Genomic DNA, 21,612 nt, shown 5'->3' with positions numbered 1-21,612 from the left:
ACGACACACACAATTTCATAGCCTCACACAGCCACATTGATCAAGTGGACTCCACTGACTCCCCCTGGGGAGGTGGAGTGGTTCTTGCTCTTACCTGGTTGAGTTTGGGCAGATCCTTCATGTTGTCCAGTTTGTTCTTGGTGCCCTGGTTCCACAGCCTCAGGTAGTGGCGGTAGTCAGGGGTGTGTAGTTTCTTCACTGTAGAAACAGAGGTGGCCGTTAAGAGTTAAAAGCTAGCAGCCTGGCACGCTTTGCCTATTTATAGGAGGCCATAACAACAACTAATGTATGTGCTGTTGTCAAAGAGAAAGTGTTGAATGAATAAGAGAACATGCACCAATAATGCCCTCAATAAACTGAAGTGGCATGCAGGCCTAGCTTGGGGACCATTTAACATGCAACACTCCCAGTTGCACTTTGAGACTGTTCAATTCTATTAGGAATCTATTGCTTTAATGGGAATTTTATTGTCTGGAAAATCAGTAAGTATATCGTCCCTAATCAGCGACCGTAGACTATTTTTGCTCCAAGAAAACATGATACATAGAAAAGTAACAGTACTTCCCCTTTTCATCCCAGAGTTTTGGGATGTGTGCACACACACGTGTGTGTGTGTGTGTGTGTGTGTGTGTGTGTGTGTGTGTGTGTGTGTGAAGTCAAATATGGTTTGAAATAATTTCAAATAGGAGGGAGATGACAGAGCGAGAGTTGAGATGAGGGAGAAGGTGAGCTGAAAGAGAGGAGGTGAGCTGAAAGAGGGAGGAGGGAGAGAGAGGGAGGAGGTGAGCTGAAAGAGAGGGAGGAGGGAGAGAGAGGAGCCAAGAAGAAGGTGGAAGGGGACTGCACCGGCAGAGGCCATACCACTGCCCCAGCCCTAAAGACCAACGGGGGTGCAAGTGTCTGGGCCTGTTGAGACACCAACAGGGACTATACCTGAATGATCAGCTGAGAGCCTACCCCTCCTTGCCCTTTCTGTGAGTAGTAGCACCAGGTTTGGAGTCAATTCCATTTCAGTGTAGTCAATTCAGGAAGTATTTTTTTTCTCATAGGAGGAAATTGTGAAATTGGAATTTGTTTACTTCCTGTATTGACTGAGTTTAAATGGAATTGACCCCAACCCTGTTAGCTACAGCTAAGTTCCTTAGTGAAATGGGTGTTCTTGAGGTACAGTAAATAAAGACCTTTGCAACAAAAAAAGGAACATGGATGGTAGACTTTGTGGCTTAAGGTATTATCATTTAGATTGGAGCATTTACAAACTAGCGATAGATACGCATGTCTCATAACTGTTTCATAGCAGTGCGTACCTTTCTCAGTCTTGAACGTGACCCTGACAAAGCCATCATCCTTCTCGCTCTTGCACTTGGGGTCAAGGCCTGGAGGAAGGGAAAGATCAAGAGTGCAAAGGTCAAAGGACACATTAGGAAGTTGTCTGAAGAGGGGGGAAAAAAAAAGGTGAGAGGTTGAAATAGGTTGATGCATGCCTTGAGTGGAGTGTGACTGTGATTGAGGGCACATAAGGCTCTGGTCAACATTAGTGGACTATATAGAGAAAAGGGTACAATTTGAGGCGTAAACATTGTGTAACCTCTGGCGTGTTGACGAGGACATGGCCTACCATTGGAAGTTTCTGGGGTGATGTCCTCAAAGAAGTACTGGGTGGCCTCGAAGGCAGAGTCTGGCTCCTCCTGCTCATGGGTCACCTCTGGGAGGGGACAGGAAGACAACATTTTGGGCCTCATTGTTATTATAATTGATAGCATTTATATGGTGCCTTTCCAGATGCTCAAAGTACTGTAAGGGGCATTATCATAACACCTCAAACACTGCAGTTGAAAAAGTGCATTAAAAATTGTATCTTTCCATCGAGGCCTCACACATCCCCAATGTTGGATCATAAGTCTGAAATCAATGCCTTTATCGGTCATTTCTGTATCCTCTTCTCGCTAAACATCTGTTAGTTCTCAACATATATCATTCTGCCAGAGACAATGTTTCCATGTGGCTGGCAAAGGAAAAAAGCTAACCCCATCATTCCGGGAACCAAAGCTGCTTCAGGCTTTGCTGTTATACAGGGAATTAACGCGACCTGAGCCAGAGATCCATGAAAGCTCTTCTGATTGAGAGGTAGATTTCCAGCAGAGTTAAAATACTGCTGTGTGAGTCTTGAGAAGGGAAGCTGCGGTTGGTGCTCCATATGCTCAACCAAGCGAGGGAGAGAACAAAATAATTCATCTTTGCTCCTTTACAGTAAAGAAATCCAATCCCCTATCCTTAAAACATCCTCCCCCTCACTCAGTTATGACAGCATATAAGGAGTATAGATTTCCCTCTGGACTCCCTTTCTGTGAACAGTACACACACACTTACCAGGAATCACATGCATCTTGTACAGGAGCTTCAGTTTCTCAGTCAGATCCCCATGGCATAAAACACCTGAAATACACCATAGATGCAATAATTTATCATAACATTATGTCTATATAGACTTAATATCCATTTTTGACCAGTTGCTACAATCATTAGTCAACTTCTATTTGATACACCCCCTCACCCACCTCCGCCAATACTCACTCAGTCCACTAATAAACTCCCGGAAATTAATCAGAGAGTCTCCGTTATGGTCCAGGAGCCTGAAGAAGCGCAGGGCCAGGAGGTCTGCATGGGCCCCGTTGACAGGGGCCCAGGGGAAGAGCAGGGAGAACAGCCCCCTGAACTGCTCCAGGTCGATGCGGTACTGCTCCAGGTAGGGCAGGCTGGGGTCGTGGCGCTCCGTAGGGTTGCTGCCACCCGTTCCGCCCCAATAGCAGCTGGTCAGGTGTTCCTCCTGGAGAATGAAGATGGTAGAAATAGATTAGATAGATTCAACAGGCTTTTAATGTGAATTAAATAAATATATTACATTTATGTAGCAGTTTCCTAGAAAATGTTGAAGTATAAAGAAGCGAGGTGAGGTGGAATGAGACCGAATGGTGATACCTATGCAAAATGTGGGGAAATGTGGTCGCCCACAGTGAGGAAATGCATATAGATACCGCTGAATTGCTTTGCACAATGTTTCTAATGGATAAGTACTTGATAAACAGAGAATAATGTGAACATTGCACAACATTGGGTATTAAAAGTTCTCTACTTCTCATATCTTGTACCAGCACCCCTGACCATTAGAACTGTGCTGAAGACTCATCCGTCTTTCTCCATGTCCTCTAACAGGACTGAGCAGTGAGCGTACTTTGTGTTAATGGAGTAAAATGCTGTTGCCAGGCTTTTAGGTCTGTCTCTATGGATATTAAGTCCCGGCTCCAATTATAGCCCATAATTCAGCGTTGCCGTGGCAGCAGGGCACTGTGTGAGAGCTAGGAGAAATGAGACGCCCTGCCAAAGAAAAAGGGAGGCTGAGGAAAAGCAATACAGGAAGAGATGAGTTCCTTTAAGTTCCTATTGGTTAGAGTTCAGTTCCTATTGGCTACAATAGTTTGGCTGTCACTCACCTTGAACAGAACGTAGAGCTCCTCCAGTTCGTCGATGCTGAAGGCAGTCTCTGTGACAATGGTTCTGACCTGAAAGAGAACAGTGGATTTAGGAGCTGTGTGAGATCAGAACTAACCAGCATTGAATACAATCAGAAACGATGGCTTAAAATGACTTGAAATCCTCCACACCCAACATCTGGTGTACCATACAGTGTGTGTAATAGCAGGGGTCGTTACCACGTTGCGTTTGGTGGTGTCCTCGATGGTCTGGATGACCCTTAGCCTCTGTTTGAAGCGCATCTGCTCGATCACGTCTGCCCGGATGGAGCCAAACTTCTACAAACAGCAACATGGGACAGAGAGAGAGAGAGGTCAACACTGCTGCTATCCTACGGCTGGGATATTCACTGAGACTGCATAATCACCAGCCAGAGTAAAGGTCAAAACAGAGTGACAGTTCTACCAGTGAATAAACTTGGGTCTAGGAAGCAGGGTTGAGCTGAATTCCATTTCAACTTAATTGACTGAATTGAAATGGAATGGACCCCATCTCTGACAGATTGAAGGAATGATTGAATGACGGGTGGATGGACAGTGCCCTGGTCATGGTGCGAAGACTCACCTCATAGGAGCTGCGGACCAGCTTGAAGATGTCCACCTCCGGGTGGGGATCCCCATCGTCTGTCAGCAGGGAGTGCAGGTGGGGGATGGGAGGCAGGGTGCTGTCCTTATTGGTCACGCTGTCCAGGTACCTACACACAAACGTTTCAAGCATATTCCTTGAATAAAGGCTTCTCTATGAAAAAGGTTATCACAACTAAATCCTTCATATTGACAGCGTATCAATATCAAGTTTTAATTGAATTAAGAAGCGTTGTTATTGCAGTGTTTCAAAACAAGATGAAGATCTCTCATGTCACTTCCGCCAACACAATTTTACCTTTGACCCGACTCATGGGGTCTGCTCTGAGTGAAAAACTAAAGTAGCATGACTGACCAGCAAACCCATGTTGAATGACCTAATTGGTTATTGGTTATGGTTAGGATTAAGGTCAGGTTAGGGTTTTAGTTTAGGTTCAGGTTAGGTTCAGTGTTCCAGTCATGAGTTGGCCTACCAGTCATGTCCCTTTAGTCCAGGGCTGTTCCAATTCTGGTACTGCAGGGCTAAAACACTTCTGGTTTTCATCAGACCTGGTGCACCAGGTGAATACAATGACCTACCAGGTAGAAACAAATCAAGAAGTGTTTCTGCCCTCCAGGACCGAAATTGAAAAGCCCCGTTTTAGTATCTTTGGCCCCTTGTCGGTCTTCCACCCCCACCCGTCCTCACCTTCCCAGCACGGTCATGGCCTCTCCATCGTCCTTGGCCCCCAGCAGCTGGTGGATGTTGGCGTGCAGCACGTTGAGCGCCAGCTGGAAGATGACCTTGATGCCCTCGTAGAAGAAGCAGTCGACCACCACCACGGCACTCTCGAAGGGCATGACACTGAGGAACAGGGTGAGGAACCAGGAGAGGGAAATTGTAGAGATGACTCCCAGGTCCTGCATGCAATCGTAGAGTTCAGGGACGTACTCCCTGGCCAGCTCCTCAAAAACACCCTGGTCTACCAGAGCTCCTGGAGAAGGAGAAGTGGGAGGTTAGCAAGACAGAAAAGAGGCCTATGCGGACACTGATACAGTAAGAGGGAGAACGATGCCAACAGATATGTACAAAGACTGAGGGACACATACACACATCTGAACACAAAACATAAAATAGAGACACTGAGACCAAGTTAAAAATGCAGAGGCTAACACACTAGTAGACCACAAAGCCACCCATTGCCCTTCTACAGTCTCATTCCAGAAGCTTCCAACTGACCTACGACCCTGGTGTTGTAGTAGTCAGGCAGCATCCGCTCACACAGAGCCACCAGCAGCCAGAAGGCCTCCTCCTCTTTAGCATACAGCAGCAGCACCGACGTCACAATGTTCATGGCCTAGGAAGAACCACCAAGATTACTCAGAATAATACATACTATAGCGCTTTTCTTTACAGAATCTCAAAGCCCTCAAAAGCAAAACAAAAATCAAATTAAACAGCTATGTGACAGTAGGTCTGGACTACAGTTTTCAGCCTGAGTTAAACGTCTGCAGAGTTTCAAGCTGCCAACAGATGGACTGGCAGTCAAGAGGGAACCACATGGCTTCAACCCGCAGGGGGAATCAAGATTAGGGACCCGCGGGGGAGTCAGGACAGCTATAGAAGTGGCAAACTACTATGCGACTTGACCATTTATAAACTGAAGAGCAGTGTTAATGTTTGTGCTGTAAAATAAGTGTGTGTAACAAGCTCTCACAGTCTCACTGCAGAATCAGATGTTTGTCCACATACATAACATTTTGAAGATTAGGCATTCATTCCGAATGGTTAAGGGTTAAGGTTTGGGATAGGCAAAAATTGTGCTTAGCGCTGGGATTGAACACGCGACTTTCAGAGCCGGAGCTCGCAGTTTACGCCCATCCGCCATCCCTGTCCACAGGACTTAAAGGTAATAGCGCCAACATTGCCCCTAGAGGCCGGTTTTGAAGTAATCTCGTGACATCCTGCTTACGTGGACGGATGTCTAATTTGGCAGTGGATCTTGAGCGACAGGACTGGTGCGTTTGTGTGCGTATACTATATACCATGTGTGTATACTATATACCATGCGTGTATACTATATACCATGCGTGTATACTATATACCATGTGTGTACCTGGCAGTAGCCTATGTTGGGGTTTCTGAAGGCGTAGGCAGTAAGGACCCTTCGTAGGGCAGCGATCCCCATCTCGTTCTGGAAGGCTGGGTGTTCAGGGAGGGAGCGGTGCAGGTCTCTCTCGATCTCCTCCGTGGCCAGGTTGTACTTCCCCATAGACTTCTCTACCAGGTCCTCGTAGTAGCCAGGGTGGGTCGCCATCTCGTTGATCGCCCCTGGGGGGGGGGGGGGGGGGGGGGGGGGGGAATATAGTGACCACAGGTAGTATAGCGTTAAACGAGGCCCATTGGCACCAGACCATCAGCCAATTGCGGTTTTAAAAAAATGGTCTGGTGGAACAAGGTTAATATCAGGCCCATCTTTCAACTAACAGCCTTAGGAGAATTGCTAACAAACCGACATTCCAGTTTTCCGGGGGAAATGGAAAGAGAGCCTGTGATGAGACTTCCGCATTTGGACGTTAACTCCTCCACATTTACTGGATTGGTTGAACAGAGAACCTCCCCCCAACAGTTATTTTTTATTCTCTTCAAGACCATATAGGGGATCTAGTTTCAGGCGTTTATTTTACACCTGGCTAAGTTAGGCTAGCATTGCAATGGCATTGCATATTCAATGTAATCAGTTTCAGAAATGGTTGGAGTGATGAAACCAGAACTCAAGACATGCCATTGCTCAAGCCATCTCTACTAACGGAGGGATGTGGCAAGCAGCCAGTAGACATGCAGTTGTAAACCTTCCACTCTCACTTTAGGCAGAATCCCTTCTACACTAAAACCTTAGTGCCTTTATAGCCCTCCCCTCCCATACTCCCAGCTGTGGAAGCAGCCATTACTGTGCACTGAGAGCAACAACAACACAGGCTAAACCAGTAAAAGGGGGGGGGGGATCCTGGGTAAAAGTCTGTTGAATCATAACACCCTCAAATTCACTCTTCTAGCGCAGTCAAACGCAGGCTTATCAACTGTTCCCACTGTGACAGTGAGTTTAGGGACAAGTACAGAGGTTGCATTCAAATGCTGCATCTTCTTCCACATAAAAACACAGCTAGCGAGCTACGCCAAAAGAGACGCTAGGCTAACATGTAAACACACCAGTCCATCCAGGAAGTGCAGATGTATGGCTGCCATGGCGACTGCGGAAGGTACCACAAGTAGGTCACTAGGGGACGGAAAGAGCAGGTAGATAGTCGCTAACTGTTAGTGCTGTCGCGTGGGTGCAAGGAATTTCCTCCAGGAAGAAGAGGCTGAAGTATAAAACATAGTTTGGTGATCTCAGCAGTGACTCTCCCTGTAGGCTAACTGGTTCTTCAGGTTTATTTATATAGGTCAGCTACAGTGGTCACAATGTAGGCCTACGTCTCTAACACAACCCCTATATAAGCTGCTGTGTTTGTAAAGCCTGGTTAACCAGACTGACAGTGTTCAGTTTGGCGTACAGTAAGCAGACTATAGAATGTGTGCTCTCACTGTAATATGCTGTAGCAGTGGACGTGAAGCATGCAGCCCAGTTACAGGTTAGATACAGTACGATACTGCTGCTCAGGCAGGAGATGGGAATGGAATGCGTTGCCAAGGCCAAGCTAATGCATGTTTAATGAGGCTACCCAAATCCATATGTACACTGAAAGAAAAGCTAATATTTGACTGTCAATACTTCTAATACACCTGGATGATGAACCATTCTGTGCTCATACCACAAAAGGGGGTTTGGGAAAACCCAAAACTAAAATCTGATGTGTTTTTCCTGTTGTTTTTCCTCCTGTGGTAACAATAACTATAGTAATGAGATGTGTGGTCCCACCACACGATGCCGAATGCAGGTTAGGAGTTGGTGTATGAGCACGTAGTACTGTCTATTCGTGGTCTTTGAGTGTGTGTATCAGCACGGCTTGTGGAGATACAGAATGAGTGAAAGTCGAGTATATGAATGTCAAGAACCGGGGAGCATAATGTAATATACAAGTGAATGTGAGAGTGCATTGTGAGATCATGCCCACGCCGGACTGTTTGTGAGAACGCGTGCGACTGTTGGCCTCACCGGAGAAGAGCAGCCACAGCTCTCCCCTCATGTTCTCTGGGATGCCTTTAAGCACCAGGTCCTTGGTCTTCTCTGTACGGTACATACACACCCCCTGGCCGTACTCAGTGATGTGGTTCTTCCACGCCTGTTCCTTCAGGAACTCCTTGGCCTGGGGAAAAATACAAATTGACAGTTAATAATCTTGCATGTGTTGGAAAAAGAAAAAAGAGAAATGTCATGAGACACATTTCATGCCAGTAAAGCTCCCCTTAGAGAGAACTACAGAATGATGTTCAAGGACAGAGAGAGCGAGAGAAAGAAAGTAGACACCCTTGTAACAGCTGTGCCAACCTGACTTCTCTGCAGAAAGCAACAAAAAAAAGACTAGCCTCGTACGAACCATCCTAATCTGGCACGCTTACATTGTTTCAATACATATAGTTTCAATAGCTCGAGAGATCAGGATGGTTCGTAGGAGGCAAAAAACGAATTACCACCTCATTAAATAACGAGCCAGAGAGCCTTCAAAGCCTAAACAATATTTCTAACTTTCGACACAGACGTATGCAGCACAAATACTCCAAGAGGTCTCTGAAGAATTTCATTAAGGCTTTATTTACTTCAATTAACTCGGATCTAATTTACTTTACACACATTTCCCCCTTCCTTGGTCTACATCTGCAACTTCCCTACAGGCCTTTGAACTGTGCAATGCAAAGCCAGCTGGAGGTTAGAGCAGGAACAGAACACACTGACTGTAAGCCAAGCTTTGTTTTAGATCAAGGTTGACACACTGATGGCACCGACAGACATGGCCGCTCTGTTTCTGGCTCCTAAGCAACTTTGCTTTGTTGTGTATTGTTAGATATTACCACACTGTTGGAGCTCGGAATACAAGCACTTCGCTATACCCGCAATCACATCTGCTAAATAGTTGTACGCAAGCAATACAATTTGATTTGAGGCTTGGGAAAAGCCTCAGATTATTACATGCAGATATTAGATTCCCAATGGCTTATTCAGCATGCAGGTATATACACACAATTACAGTTTGTTACAATATTTTGTCACTTTAAATAAATGTATTCAACTCAATTAATTTAGTCCCAGTTCAATTCCATCAATCATGTGGAATCATTCCAATTCTCTACTATAGCAATAGAGCATCTTCTTGTGTTCGACCACATGTTTATTTAACTAGGAAAGTCAGTTAAGGACAAATTCTTATTTACAATGACATTCCTACCCCGACCAAACCCTAACCCGGACGACGCAGGGCCTATTGTGCGCTGCCCTATGGGACTCCCAATCACAGCCGGTTGTGATACAGACTGGAATCGAACCAGGATCTGTAGTGACACCTCTAGCACTGAGATGCAGTGCCTTAGACCGCTGCTCCACTCGGGAGCCCCCCAACATGTGAACAGAACATTCAATGACCGTACCAGTTTGGGGTTGAACTCCTCCGGCGAGCGGCGGCGGTACATGGTCATGAGGGCCTGGGTGGCGGTGGGCACGCTGTTGTCATTGAGGTTAAACTGGCGCTCACCCTCGGAGGAGCCCTCTGAGCCCAGACTGCTGCGCTGGGGACTGCTGGAGAGGAGAGAGCCCTGCTGGGAGTACACCTAGAGGAGAGAGAGAGAGATACACAGATTCAGGATCAGAATTAGATGATTAATGCAGTCAATTATCATAACAACTGTTCTGAGACCTGTGATGAGATGCTATAATAATACTGAGAATAATACTGAGAATACACCTGGTGGAGAGCAGAACAAGTCCAGGATCAGGGTAAGGATAGTTAATGCAGTGTGCTTTATGATAACAGCTGATCAGAGACCTGTGATGATTACCATGCTAAGTATTTACGGAAGACCTGGAGTAGAGGGAGACTTCTCAGCAAACTTGGGGAGCAGTTGTGGAAGAGTATAGACCTAAATGGTGTACAACATCCTAGATATACAATGACATAGATGTGCCCTCACTTCATCGTCAGAGCTGTTCACACTCCCGGTGGTCTCCCTCTCGAAGTAGATCTTGGAGGTGGTCTGCTGCAGGAAGTCAGAGATCCTCTGGACCAGGAAGTCCCGGTCCTTGAGGTTGGCGAACAGGAAGGTCATCCTGTTCTTGGTGCTGATGGACACTGGGCTGGGCAAAAAGTTGGAGCTGTCCGCCTTCTCCACTATCGTCACCTGGGAGGGACAGAAACACAGAGGTCTGTCACAACAGATATGTAATTCATGTATCAGTCACAACAGGTATGTCAGTCACAATAGATGTCAGTCATATGTCAGACAACAGATATGCCAGTCATAACAAATCAAATGTTATTGGTCACATAAACATATTTAGCAGATGTTATTGCAGGTGTAGAGTAATGCTTGTGTTCCTAGCTCCAACAGTGCAGTAGTATCTAACAATTCACAACAATACACACAAATCTAAAGTAAAAGAATGGAGTTAAGAAAAATATATAAATATTAGGACGAGCAATGTCAGAGTGGCATTGACTAAAATACTAGTAAATTGAATACAGTATAAAATAGATTATATGAGATGAGGAACGCAGTAAGTAAACATTATTAAAGCGACCAGTGATTCCATGTATATTACATGGGCAGCAGCCTCTGAGGTGCAGGGTTGAGTAATCGGGTGGTAGCCTGCTACCACCCGGTTGTGTCAGACAACAGATACGCCAGTCACATGTCAGTGATAAGATATGAGGATGCAACATAAGATATAAATCTATTTGATATGAGAAAGTGTTCGATGTAGAACACAAATTACAGTAACCCATCACATGTGTATTGATTTATTTCCCCATCTAACCACATTGGTCAATATTCTCATGAGCAATGACCTAAGGCCAACATACCATACCAAGCACACAATAGGTTTCACCATAACACTTCAATCCACATACTAGGTGACTGAATTGATTCAGTGCCACACATCATAACACTAGACATTAGTAGTCGATCCACGTTCTGCCCTGCCAGCGATTGGTAGTTTAAGATGGCTGATGGGGATAGGATGTGACAGGGTGGGTGGGGGGATGGGGTCCTGATTGGCATGGCAATGACTGGGCGAGGGGCAGCCAGTGACTAAAGCAGATTGGGAGTGATAGCCCCTACCAGTGTTAAGCCGGCTGCTGCTCTTTCTAACTTCCCTGCTAGTAACCCCCTACAGCAGCACACAGCACAACTTGTCTAAGGTAACCTTTCTTTCCTGATGGAAAATCTCAAATCTATAGTGGTCCCACATTGATTTGTGTCTTGGCATCATCCAAAATTGTCACAAAAGTCTAGTTCAAAGGTCACCGACCCAAAATCCCAGAGAGCTCCAGCCAGTGCAGACCACTGCTCCGGGCCAACACTAAGCTCCAGGACTACAGTCAATCACCAGAGTCTGTACCCAGCCAGACTCACCTCTCTTAGGGGGATGATGAGGCTGCACAGGGTCTCCTCCTTGGAAGTGAAGCAGATGTAGTTAGTGGAGACAAACATCTGGCCCAGGATGTGCATCTTGTTGAAGGGGGTCCAAAGGGTGCAGCCCGTGTGTCCGTCCAGCTTCTCATCCTTGGGCAGACGGAACAAGGCCCGGTAACGCTCGCTCTTAGCCCTGGCATCCAGGTCCCTGGGTGAGACAACAAGGTTCAAGAGATTGTCTAGTCTAGAGACGGTCAAGAATCTAATTCGGAACATAATCTGTTGTCTTTAAATAGCAGCATTAAATTGAGACTAACTGTCGGTGCAGTTCTTGACACAAACCGGTGCGCCTGGCACCTACTACCATAACCTGTTCAAAAGGCACTTAAATCTATGTTCTTGCCCATTCATGCTGTGAATAGCACACATACACAATCCATGACTCAACTGTCTCTAGGCCTGAAAATCCTTCTTTAACCTTTCTCCTCCACTTCAGTCTAAATCATGGAAAGAGCAGGCATTCTTAATGTTTTGTACGCAGTGTATTTCCATACAAATGTATGTATGTATGTCACACATTAAAATACATTTGGCCAATGTTTTATATTTCCCATGTATCCTAAAATGCATCCCAAAAACAATTTCAAATGTTTTTTTTTCTTTGTATGAAAAATAAAATAAAAATCAGGTCAATGTAGTGAAAGAGCCATTTGCAACCAAGTATGACAGTATAATGCTTCACTAGACATCTATATAGGGCAACAGTTACTACTACAACAGCCATCTGGATGGGGCAACAGTTACTACTACAACAGCCATCTGGATGGGGCAACAGTTACTACTACAACAGCCATCTGGATGGGGCAACAGTTACTACTACAACAGCCATCTGGATGGGGCAACAGTTACTACTACAACAGCCATCTGGATGGGGCAACAGTTACTACTACAACAGCCATCTGGATGGGGCAACAGTTACTACTACAACAGCCATCTATATAGGGCAACAGTTACTACTACAACAGCCATCTATATAGGGCAACAGTTACTACTACAACAGCCATCTGGATGGGGCAACAGTTACTACTACAACAGCCATCTGGATGGGGCAACAGTTACTTCTACAATAGACATCTATATAGGGCAACAGTATGGGTAGTGGTTAGAGAGTTGGAATCTGTCTTGAGGGAAATACATTTCAAAGTCTTGGGCTAATGAAGCAAACTTGGGTGTTCAAAGTTAATAGCGCCAGTAAAAGTTCAGCTGTACCTGAAAGGATTATGACAAAGTCGTGCTGTAGATTTAAAGAATGCAAAAGTGTCTGTGAGCCAAACTACTAGAAAGGAACCCAGTTTAAATATACTACTAATGTCTCCTCAGCTGGTTTTCCTCCAGGCACGTTGGAACAAGACTATACATACCTTTCCTCTGAAGTCATTTTTGTTGTTTGTTGGTGGTCTTATGTAGTTATTTAGTTAAGTATTGGTATATTGTTTATTGAACTGTGTAAAACTTACAGCGCCTTGCAACCACATGGAATGGTTATAGGTCACCCGCAGCAAAGAATTTTGTGCAGCATTATAAATGACTACATCATGACTAAACTTACTGCATCTCCCCAGAAACCAATCCTCCGCAACTATCAACCGATCCTATTGAGGGGAGACCAACAGAAATCTCTCAACTACAACATCCAGCCTCACCAAACCTCCCCAGAACTTCACCAAACCTTCCCAGACCTCCCCAGAATCCCCTCCACCAAACCTCACCTCTTGAGGGCAGACACCTTTTTGGGTGTCTTCCTCTTGAGTTTGGGCAGAGAGCGGTCCTGCTCAAAGCCCTCGTTGTCTAGGAGCTGTCTCATGGCGATGTTGGCCAGTTGCTCCATCAGCTTGAAGGTCTCGTTGATGTTGAGGAAGACCGAGAAGACGTGCTCAGCCACCCGCGTGCTCACCTTGACAGATGAATGGAAGCATGAATGAAGGTTAAGAGGGGTGTATGGATGGATAAAGAGACATTAAAGCGATGGTAACATGCAGTATAGTTGATATGATTTACAAGGCTCACCTTGACTGCATCGGGGAGGAGGAGCGTGGCGCTTTTCTCCAGCTGGGTGATGTCGGCCCAGCGGATCACCAGCTTGGCTGCGGGGGGAAGAAAGAGGGTGAGAGGGTGGAAGAAAGAAGGTGAGAGGGGGGAAGAAAGAGGGTGAGAGGGGGGAAGAAAGAGGGTGAGAGAGAGAGAGAGATTGAAGACAGATGGTTGCATTTATATATTTTTGAGTTGCATAAGAGCTGATAGTTTGAAATATACATCACTTCATCTTAAAAATTACATTGTATCCACCCAGAAAAATATCAAGGGGTTGTACTATTTTTGGGACTTCTGAAGGGTCTTCAAAAGCTATGCATAATCAGTAGGTAGTACTAACCAGTTATGCAGTGGTGTGTGTACCTGTGCCAGCATGCCAGTGGTCCCTACCTTCTTTCCCCAGCAGGTAAGAGTAGAAGCAGATGTGGTTGATGCTGAGGTAGAGCCAGCCCTGCCGGGGCACATGGCCCTTCCAGTAGCTACAGGAGTAGTAGTTAACCAGCTTCTCCTCTTCAGGCATGCCAAACAGCTTACGGAACGTACAGATGGCCTCTTTGAATTTGTCAGTGTCATCGTCCTCCTTCACATCGTGGTTCTTGTTGTACTCGGCGATAATACCCTGGGGCAAGAGAGAAATAGAGGGAGTGAAGGACTTCGAGAGAGACAATCAATAAAAGTTCAACAATTCATTTTCAAATAGAGATAGCTAGAAAGTGAGAGAGTGAGTGGCAGACAAAGTGAGAGAACTAAATAAATCTTATCTGGCTAGCTTTTGTAATCTATTCATTGAGTAAGAACTACTTCATCACCATACAGATAAATACAGAACCTGATTTAGAGGCTGTGTCAGGAGCTGGACCTGTTCTTAGGTTATAATAGTAAATACAGCCGGGCTTCGTTATTTTGCCCCTGGCAGGAGTCATTTTGACAATACTAGTTTGACTACATGCTAGACTAATATTACACCTGGCATGACGAACATGTCACAGTCAAACGTCATACGTTTCAATGTCAAAATGAATTGCTGACAACCACCATTACTATTGTCACAAACACCATTACAAAGATTTGTGAAACTCCACAAACCCCACCATGCAACCCTTCTACACACAACCAACCTTCCAAATCCCAGAGAAGTCCATACTGTTTCTTTAGAGACAAGCATCTGCTAAGTGACTCATATATACCCTAAACAGTACCTGAACTTTGCCCTTGACAAAGGTAGTGATGTCATTCTCGTTCTCAAAGATGGACAGTGTCTGCAGGAGGTTCTGCTCCAGCCACTCCCAGTGCTCTGTGATCTCCTTACGGGAGCACCCTATGGAACGAGGGAGGGGAGAAGAGACGGAGGAGGAGACAGGGGTGCATCAGGGAACTTGATTACAAGAGGCTCCCAGGAGAATGTGGAGGCATGGAGTTTCACCCATTCCTCATTTTCTTTGAGACATTACAGCATGTCGACTGAGACGCTCTTCATCATTCTTACAATTGTATACAAATTGAACATGTGTAGCATACTTGGAATCCTAACCTGCTCTTCTGGATACTAAGTAGTATGGAAGTACATGATTCAGGATCAGTGACAGACAGACGAGGGGAGACAGTACAGACAGCAGTAAAAAGCTGTTCAGACGGCTAATCAAGACTACTAGACACAACCCACCAGGCTATAAACCTAGGTGTTATTTTAGACTGACCATACATTTTTTTAACAAGGCAAGTCTGTTAAGAACAAATTCTTATTTAAAATGACGGCCTAGCAACAGTGGGTTAACTGCCTTGTTCAGGGGCAGAACAGATGATTTTTACTCTGTCAGCTCGGGGATTCAATCTAGCCACCTTTCGTTTACTGGCCCAACACTCTAACCACTAGGCTAGGGCGTTGGGCCAGTGAAGGCCCACATCAGAAATGTGACCAAATCAGCTTAGAAATATTGTCAAAGTGTGACCAATCCTCTGTCAAGCCCACACTGACTAATGCATGTTTTTATTACTGACAGGCTTGATTATTGCAATGAAATCCTGTCTGGTCTCCCCCCCTCAACAAAAAAATATTGGCCAGCTTTAATGAATTCAGAATGCAGCAGCACGTGTGCTTACAAAGGCCAGGAGGAGATCACACACCTATTTTAAAGTCACTGCATTGGTAAGCCAGTTAGTTTTAGAGTGGATTTTAAAATTGCTTTATTGATTTTTAAAGCACTACGTGGGTTTGCACCTGAATACATGTCTGATATCTTAAAAGCATATGTGCCGGGTTGTCCCTCTAATCCTCTGTAACTGGCCTTTCAGCTGTTCCAAAGGTCACTCAGAACCACAACGTTTGGTGAGGCTGCCTTCAGCCACTATGGTCCTGGCCTTTAGAACTGCCTCCAGACATGCTTTTACTTAGGGTTATTTTAATCATATTCCCATATATAATCACATGTATTTTAATGCATTAGTCTCATGTGTACTGTTATTTTAAGTTCTCTTTAAAAAAAATGTATTGTCTTATTTGTATAGAAAACTTTGTTTTTATCTTTCTCACCTTTTATTTGTTCATCACTTTGAAACGCATCCTGTAAGAAATGTGCTATATAAAAAAAAGTGTGATTAAATGTAGACAGCCCAGCCACTGACATTACTTGGCCATCCCCTCTGCTCGGCCTACATTTACTACCACACATAAGGCGATAAGCTCATGGCTAGAGCGCTATTGGCTAATTAGCTTCAGATATGTTACGATCCTACTTAAAAAGGTGAAATAATAATGCCCTGCAATACAGCACACCTTAAATTCAGGGATACTTTTTAATAGTATTGGCAGGCAAATCCCTATTGGTGCTACTGTGGCTACTTGTTAGCAGCTACTTAGCTCTAGTGAAATCTGAGAGCCAGTCCAGGCAGAGCCTGCTAGCACAGAAACCTCAGTGTCCACTATTGTTAGAGGCCTCATCCGTCATCCATCTACCCTGTAAGTAGCCCACTGCTGCTCATCTCTTAGCTACATTAGTGACTGCTCCACGCTCCCTCTGTGCTGGAGGATGGGCGGACAGGGAGAGGGGAGGGAGGAGTGGTTGCCATTTCAAGGCCAGCCCTCAGGAGTCTTCTTCTCTGGGCTTCCTGGGCTTTTTTCAGAGAGGTAGAGGGTCTTCTCTCCGGTTTCTTTCCCCTACTCCTTTTTCCATATAGGACCACTCACTAAGGCAAATACACATGCGCGTAGTCACACACTATTCAAAGTCCTCCAACACAACAGACTTTTCAATCCACCATCTCAGTTCATTTAAAAACAGAGCCATTGTTCATTACGTCTGGGGAGTATAGTTCTGAAGCCTCTCTTTACTTACACAATGATCCCTCTTTAAAAATAAATCCTTCCTTTCCCGTCCGCTTGTCATGGGTCCGTGGGATTGCATTATGGCTCCTCCAGAGTAATAAATTATTTGTGTGACATAACTCCTCAAGGAAAGAGGAAGGTGAAGATTGGGGTTTCTGTGATGTCACAAACCATTGTAACTAGCCAAAATAGGTGTGATGAGATAGCCCATTTGATTGAGATCGTGTCAGTATCTTACATTTATAGCCCTGAGTTAACCTTTTAGCTTTTCCATATAGGACATTAGGGTGGTTAACCCTTTAACATGCAAAGAGAGAGTGTTAACAGATGAAGTCAGCAGATGTAATGTAAGATTTACCATGCTAGCTAATAAACTAAAAAAAAGCATGACAGCCCCTCATACCATCGATTCCCATTCCTGGTATCCGTTTCCCCCCAGTCTAGCCCTTTAAGAGCAGTGGGCCATGACGTGATGCTTGGCATTAGCAGGAAGTGAGAACATGGTGCAGGAAGAGAGGGCCTTGTGTGGGAGGGGGGAGAGAAAGAAAGAGCGAGAGAGAACTATACACAGACAGTACACACCATGAGCAATGATCCAGTAGATTAGGGAGTCAGGTGTCTGGTAAAGGATTCTGTAGGGGGCCACTCGAGCACTGGAGTCCAGCACCACGTCCAGTGTTCCCACCAACAGACCTGCAGTGGGAGGAGCAGGGAATACCGTGGGTTAGGGAGGGAGACACTGTGGGAATATCATAATCGTCTATACAACATTGTTTGGACGTTGAATAGATAATGCATTGATTGTCTTGAGGATGGAAAATAAAACCTGTCAGTGATCCAAGAACTTAAAAAGCAAATACAAACAAGTCATGAATCCTCCCCCTAAAAAAATGACTTCAAAGCAAAACCCAACAAAAGAGTTTCTGTTTTAGCCCATTTCGGACACGTAACAAAGCAGCCCCCTCCACCATGTGAGACAGCAGACCGTTCTGGGACATTAACCCTTGTTAGACCACTTATGCTCTCCTCGAAAGGCCCTTGATGGAGCCCTCTGGCTATGAGATCACCACTTATGAAATAGAGGGAGGAGGAAGGTGTATTTAGGGCTGACGGGCAGCTGTGGCTTTCCTGTCCTGACTGCTTCATGCCCAATTTATATTATAGGACCAAACTGAGCCACACAAACCAGGACTGTGCCCGTATCTACAAAGCATCTCAGAGTAAATCTACAAAGCATCTCAGAGTAGGAGTGCTGAACTCAGATCGGTTTAGCCTTTTAGATCGTAATTAGATGCGTTTATATGGACAGGTGGGGACCTGATCTTATATCAGCACTCCTACTCTGATACATTTAGTGGATGGGGTCTGGGCTGGCCTGGTTATACATCCACCATAGTTGCTGGAAAAGACACAGTGAAGAAATATCCCAGCCAGCACAGTACGGTTCTGGTTGGCACTAATGTGTGAATCTGGTATAAAAGTGGGGTGGATGGGCAGATGGCACAGAGCTCAGATTTCCCATGTGACAGATCGATGCGGAGAGAAGAAGGTGAGAGTAAAGTCACCTGGAATAAAAAGGACAAATCCCCTATAATCTAATGAACGAGGGATGAATTCCCTATCATCTAATGAACGAGGGAAGTGGAGAGATAGATGGACATATTATGGACTCATGACAGCTGAAAGAAGCCAATAACTCCCGTCTCTTTTAAAGAGTTGTTAAATGACCCTAATGCTTCTTATCTCTGATACAGTAATAATACATGACTAGTGTCTAGCTACTGTCTATTGTAAACCACAAGATCATAAAATCAGAAGAAACTGGTACCACAATTCCAAAAAAAGAAAGCGTGGAGGAAAAACATCTGAAGTGATGAATACACTAGTCTTGCTAAAGGCCTTTTGTTGTCGTTTTTTTATGCCTTGGGGTCTAACATGTCATCAAAGTTTGAGTGGAAATGACACTCCTTTTCCAACATACTCAACCTTTGATAGAAAGAAGCTTTTTGGCTGCCGTATTCCACAGTCGCCCTGAAACTTTATTCCCGGTGTGGGAATTTTACCATTGCCACGACAGCTTCTTGCCAGTCACACAGACCGAGATAGACGAAAAGAGCGATATGGGGAGAGAGGGGGGCAGAGACAGACAGGGAGAGAGACAGACATGCAGAAAGGGAGCAAGAGAAACCAAAACAGCCAGTCTGGATGATATTCTTCACTCTATACATAATGTCTGCTGGAGGACTTCTGGGACACCACTCATCTATTCTTCCCTCCATACATAATGTCTGCTGGAGGACTTCTGGGACACCACTCATTTATTCTTCCCTCCATACATAATGTCTGCTGGAGGACTTCTGGGACACCACTCATCTCCACTAGCTTTTCTAATGAAGACATCTGAACACAATTACATCTCTGGGGCTCCATTTCTCTCTCCCTCCTGTTCTCTCTCTTTTAATCCTATGCAGGGCGCAATAAAAGGTTAGGACGAATTCAATGAGAAGTGCTTAAATAATGATTAAAGGCAAATAGATAATTAATATATCATTAACATTATTTGAATATGATAAAAAATGGCTGTAAATATCAGAGTGGGCCTTTAAGAGGCAGTTAGGGCAATTCAGGTTTCACACTGGATGGTCGTAAACAATATGGCCGTCGGTTCTGACAGGTGTAAGGGCTTGAGATTTCCCATCTGAACTAGGCCTATACCTGTATTTGCACAAAACCCAACAGACACACTTTCAACTGTATCTTCACATTAGTCACCATTGATAAGGTTACTGTACAGTTATATGTATTTGTTTTAAGTGTTAACTGCAATGACAACGCAGAACAAACACAGAGCTACAGTACGAAATCACGGAAACAGAAAATAAACTAGATGGGAGAGAACAGAACAGCTTGGCCGATATGCAAAAGGTTTGTGTGTTAGCCTCCATTTCAAAGGGTTAGCACAGACACCAAAGCTGTTGTTGTTACTTGGGGCTGGCTAATGCAAGGATACAGGATCTGGGCCTTTCTGACAAACATGTTGTGGGCATAAAAGGACATTTTCAGTTTCAAACTTCAATCGGTTGTTTCTGTTGAACAATGTTAAGTCCAGTTCTGCACCCCCAGGGTTGCATATCTTTGGTCTAGCCCAGCACTGACACCACATTCAGCTAAGAACATGATGAGTTGACTAGTTGGGCTGGAACAAAATGTGCAACCATGGGGGTTACCTCAAGACATGGAGTTGCAGAACACTGAACAAATATCTGTGAAGCACCTCTCAGTTGGATAGGCAGGGCATGACCTGATCCCAGCGGTGTTGCAGGGATGTGTGTTAGGGGTTAACACAGGAAGCACAGGTGTCAAGCACAACAAAAGAGACCACTGACGAGTGAGACCCACAACATCCTGTGACTTCTGAGACTGCATGCAACCTGCAGCTCAAACCTCTCACTCCAAATAAGTTGCACAGTTAAGATATCAACAGCAATGGAGAGGATTAGTATGCACGATATTTTATGAAGAAGGAATTAGTGCACCCTACATTGTGACAATATTACTTGTTTTGATCAGAGGGCTACTTTCCCCCTCAGAACACATGATCCTCCACCATGCTATAATAACAAGAGTTAACATGAGCTACTGTACTGTGGTGTTTAGTAATGGTGAAGAGAAGGACCCCAGACCTATAGCCTAGTGTTGACCCTTTAATCCATAACATGAACTTTGGGAAACCACACAATTGTCTGTGATTATATGTTCCTATACATTTGAATGTACTTTCAACACCCCACGCGTAACTAACACACACACACGACCAAAGAAAAACAAGATGTAGAGAAACTAAGCTCCAATGATGAGAAATGCTTCCTTTGTTGTGGGTGGGGATGGAAAGAAACGAGCCCGAGTCTACATACAGTAGACTGGAGAACAGACCAGCATCATGTGATGTTTTGGACTTTTTATAGATTGGAGAAGCCAGGAAACAAGGTCAGAAGCTGGGCTGCCTATTGTTACTTAGAAAAGCTCCATTCTCTGTTCAGTTGAGACGGCTAGTTCCTACTTTCCACTCGAGTGGAAAAAAAACATCTTTGAGCAAAAGCAAACGGTTCTCCTCTCCTTTTCATCGGTCTCCACCCTGCTTTCTGTTGGGTCTATTTCAGTGTTTCATTTGGAAAAATGTATAGCAGTGGAGGGGAAGTTCCGATGGGGATTGAAGGAAGGGTCCCACCCTTGCTTTGGGGGTCTGGGTTCCCTGCCTGTCCCTCCTACGGAGGACTGAGAAGCTCAGTACTGGTGACTTATTAAAAACGGACTTTCTACTCCAAAAATGAACATAAAATACAATTATCCTGACACCATCTAAAATATAACTTCCACATCCAGAATTTAGCACAATAACACATGTAAAATTATTTGGGAAAAAATATTTTGACATATTGGACAATGCATATAGTCTATGCATGGTCCATATTATCAGGTATGCTATTAGCAATAAGCATTATCACCTGTAGCCCAACTGATGCAGAGAAGAGCAAATA

General features: G+C 44.8%; 1 protein-coding gene across 2 annotated transcripts in view; it reads right to left on the bottom strand.

Annotated features, from left to right (window-relative positions):
- The window catches only part of LOC109882294 (TBC1 domain family member 9), a 28,400-nt gene that overhangs the window by 2,032 nt on the left and 4,756 nt on the right, over window positions 1-21,612 (bottom strand). For both annotated transcript variants that reach the window (XM_031837940.1, XM_031837939.1), the window contains exons 3-22: window positions 17,657-17,767; window positions 14,952-15,070; window positions 14,143-14,371; window positions 13,729-13,805; window positions 13,431-13,615; window positions 11,662-11,869; window positions 10,219-10,425; window positions 9,679-9,858; window positions 8,252-8,402; window positions 6,212-6,426; window positions 5,335-5,452; window positions 4,804-5,089; window positions 4,096-4,225; window positions 3,711-3,809; window positions 3,492-3,560; window positions 2,575-2,827; window positions 2,371-2,436; window positions 1,619-1,705; window positions 1,308-1,376; window positions 95-198 (exon numbers count right to left, since the gene is read on the bottom strand). In XM_031837940.1, the coding sequence (XP_031693800.1) occupies window positions 95-198; window positions 1,308-1,376; window positions 1,619-1,705; window positions 2,371-2,436; window positions 2,575-2,827; window positions 3,492-3,560; window positions 3,711-3,809; window positions 4,096-4,225; window positions 4,804-5,089; window positions 5,335-5,452; window positions 6,212-6,426; window positions 8,252-8,402; window positions 9,679-9,858; window positions 10,219-10,425; window positions 11,662-11,869; window positions 13,431-13,615; window positions 13,729-13,805; window positions 14,143-14,371; window positions 14,952-15,070; window positions 17,657-17,767 (2,963 nt within the window). The remainder of the gene's footprint in view (window positions 1-94; window positions 199-1,307; window positions 1,377-1,618; window positions 1,706-2,370; window positions 2,437-2,574; window positions 2,828-3,491; window positions 3,561-3,710; window positions 3,810-4,095; window positions 4,226-4,803; window positions 5,090-5,334; window positions 5,453-6,211; window positions 6,427-8,251; window positions 8,403-9,678; window positions 9,859-10,218; window positions 10,426-11,661; window positions 11,870-13,430; window positions 13,616-13,728; window positions 13,806-14,142; window positions 14,372-14,951; window positions 15,071-17,656; window positions 17,768-21,612) is intronic.

This window comes from Oncorhynchus kisutch, linkage group LG12 (assembly GCF_002021735.2).
Source record: "Oncorhynchus kisutch isolate 150728-3 linkage group LG12, Okis_V2, whole genome shotgun sequence".
NCBI lineage: Eukaryota > Metazoa > Chordata > Actinopteri > Salmoniformes > Salmonidae > Oncorhynchus > Oncorhynchus kisutch.
Note: the sequence above shows the minus strand (reverse complement) of the source record. Positions and strands in the feature narration are given on the sequence as shown.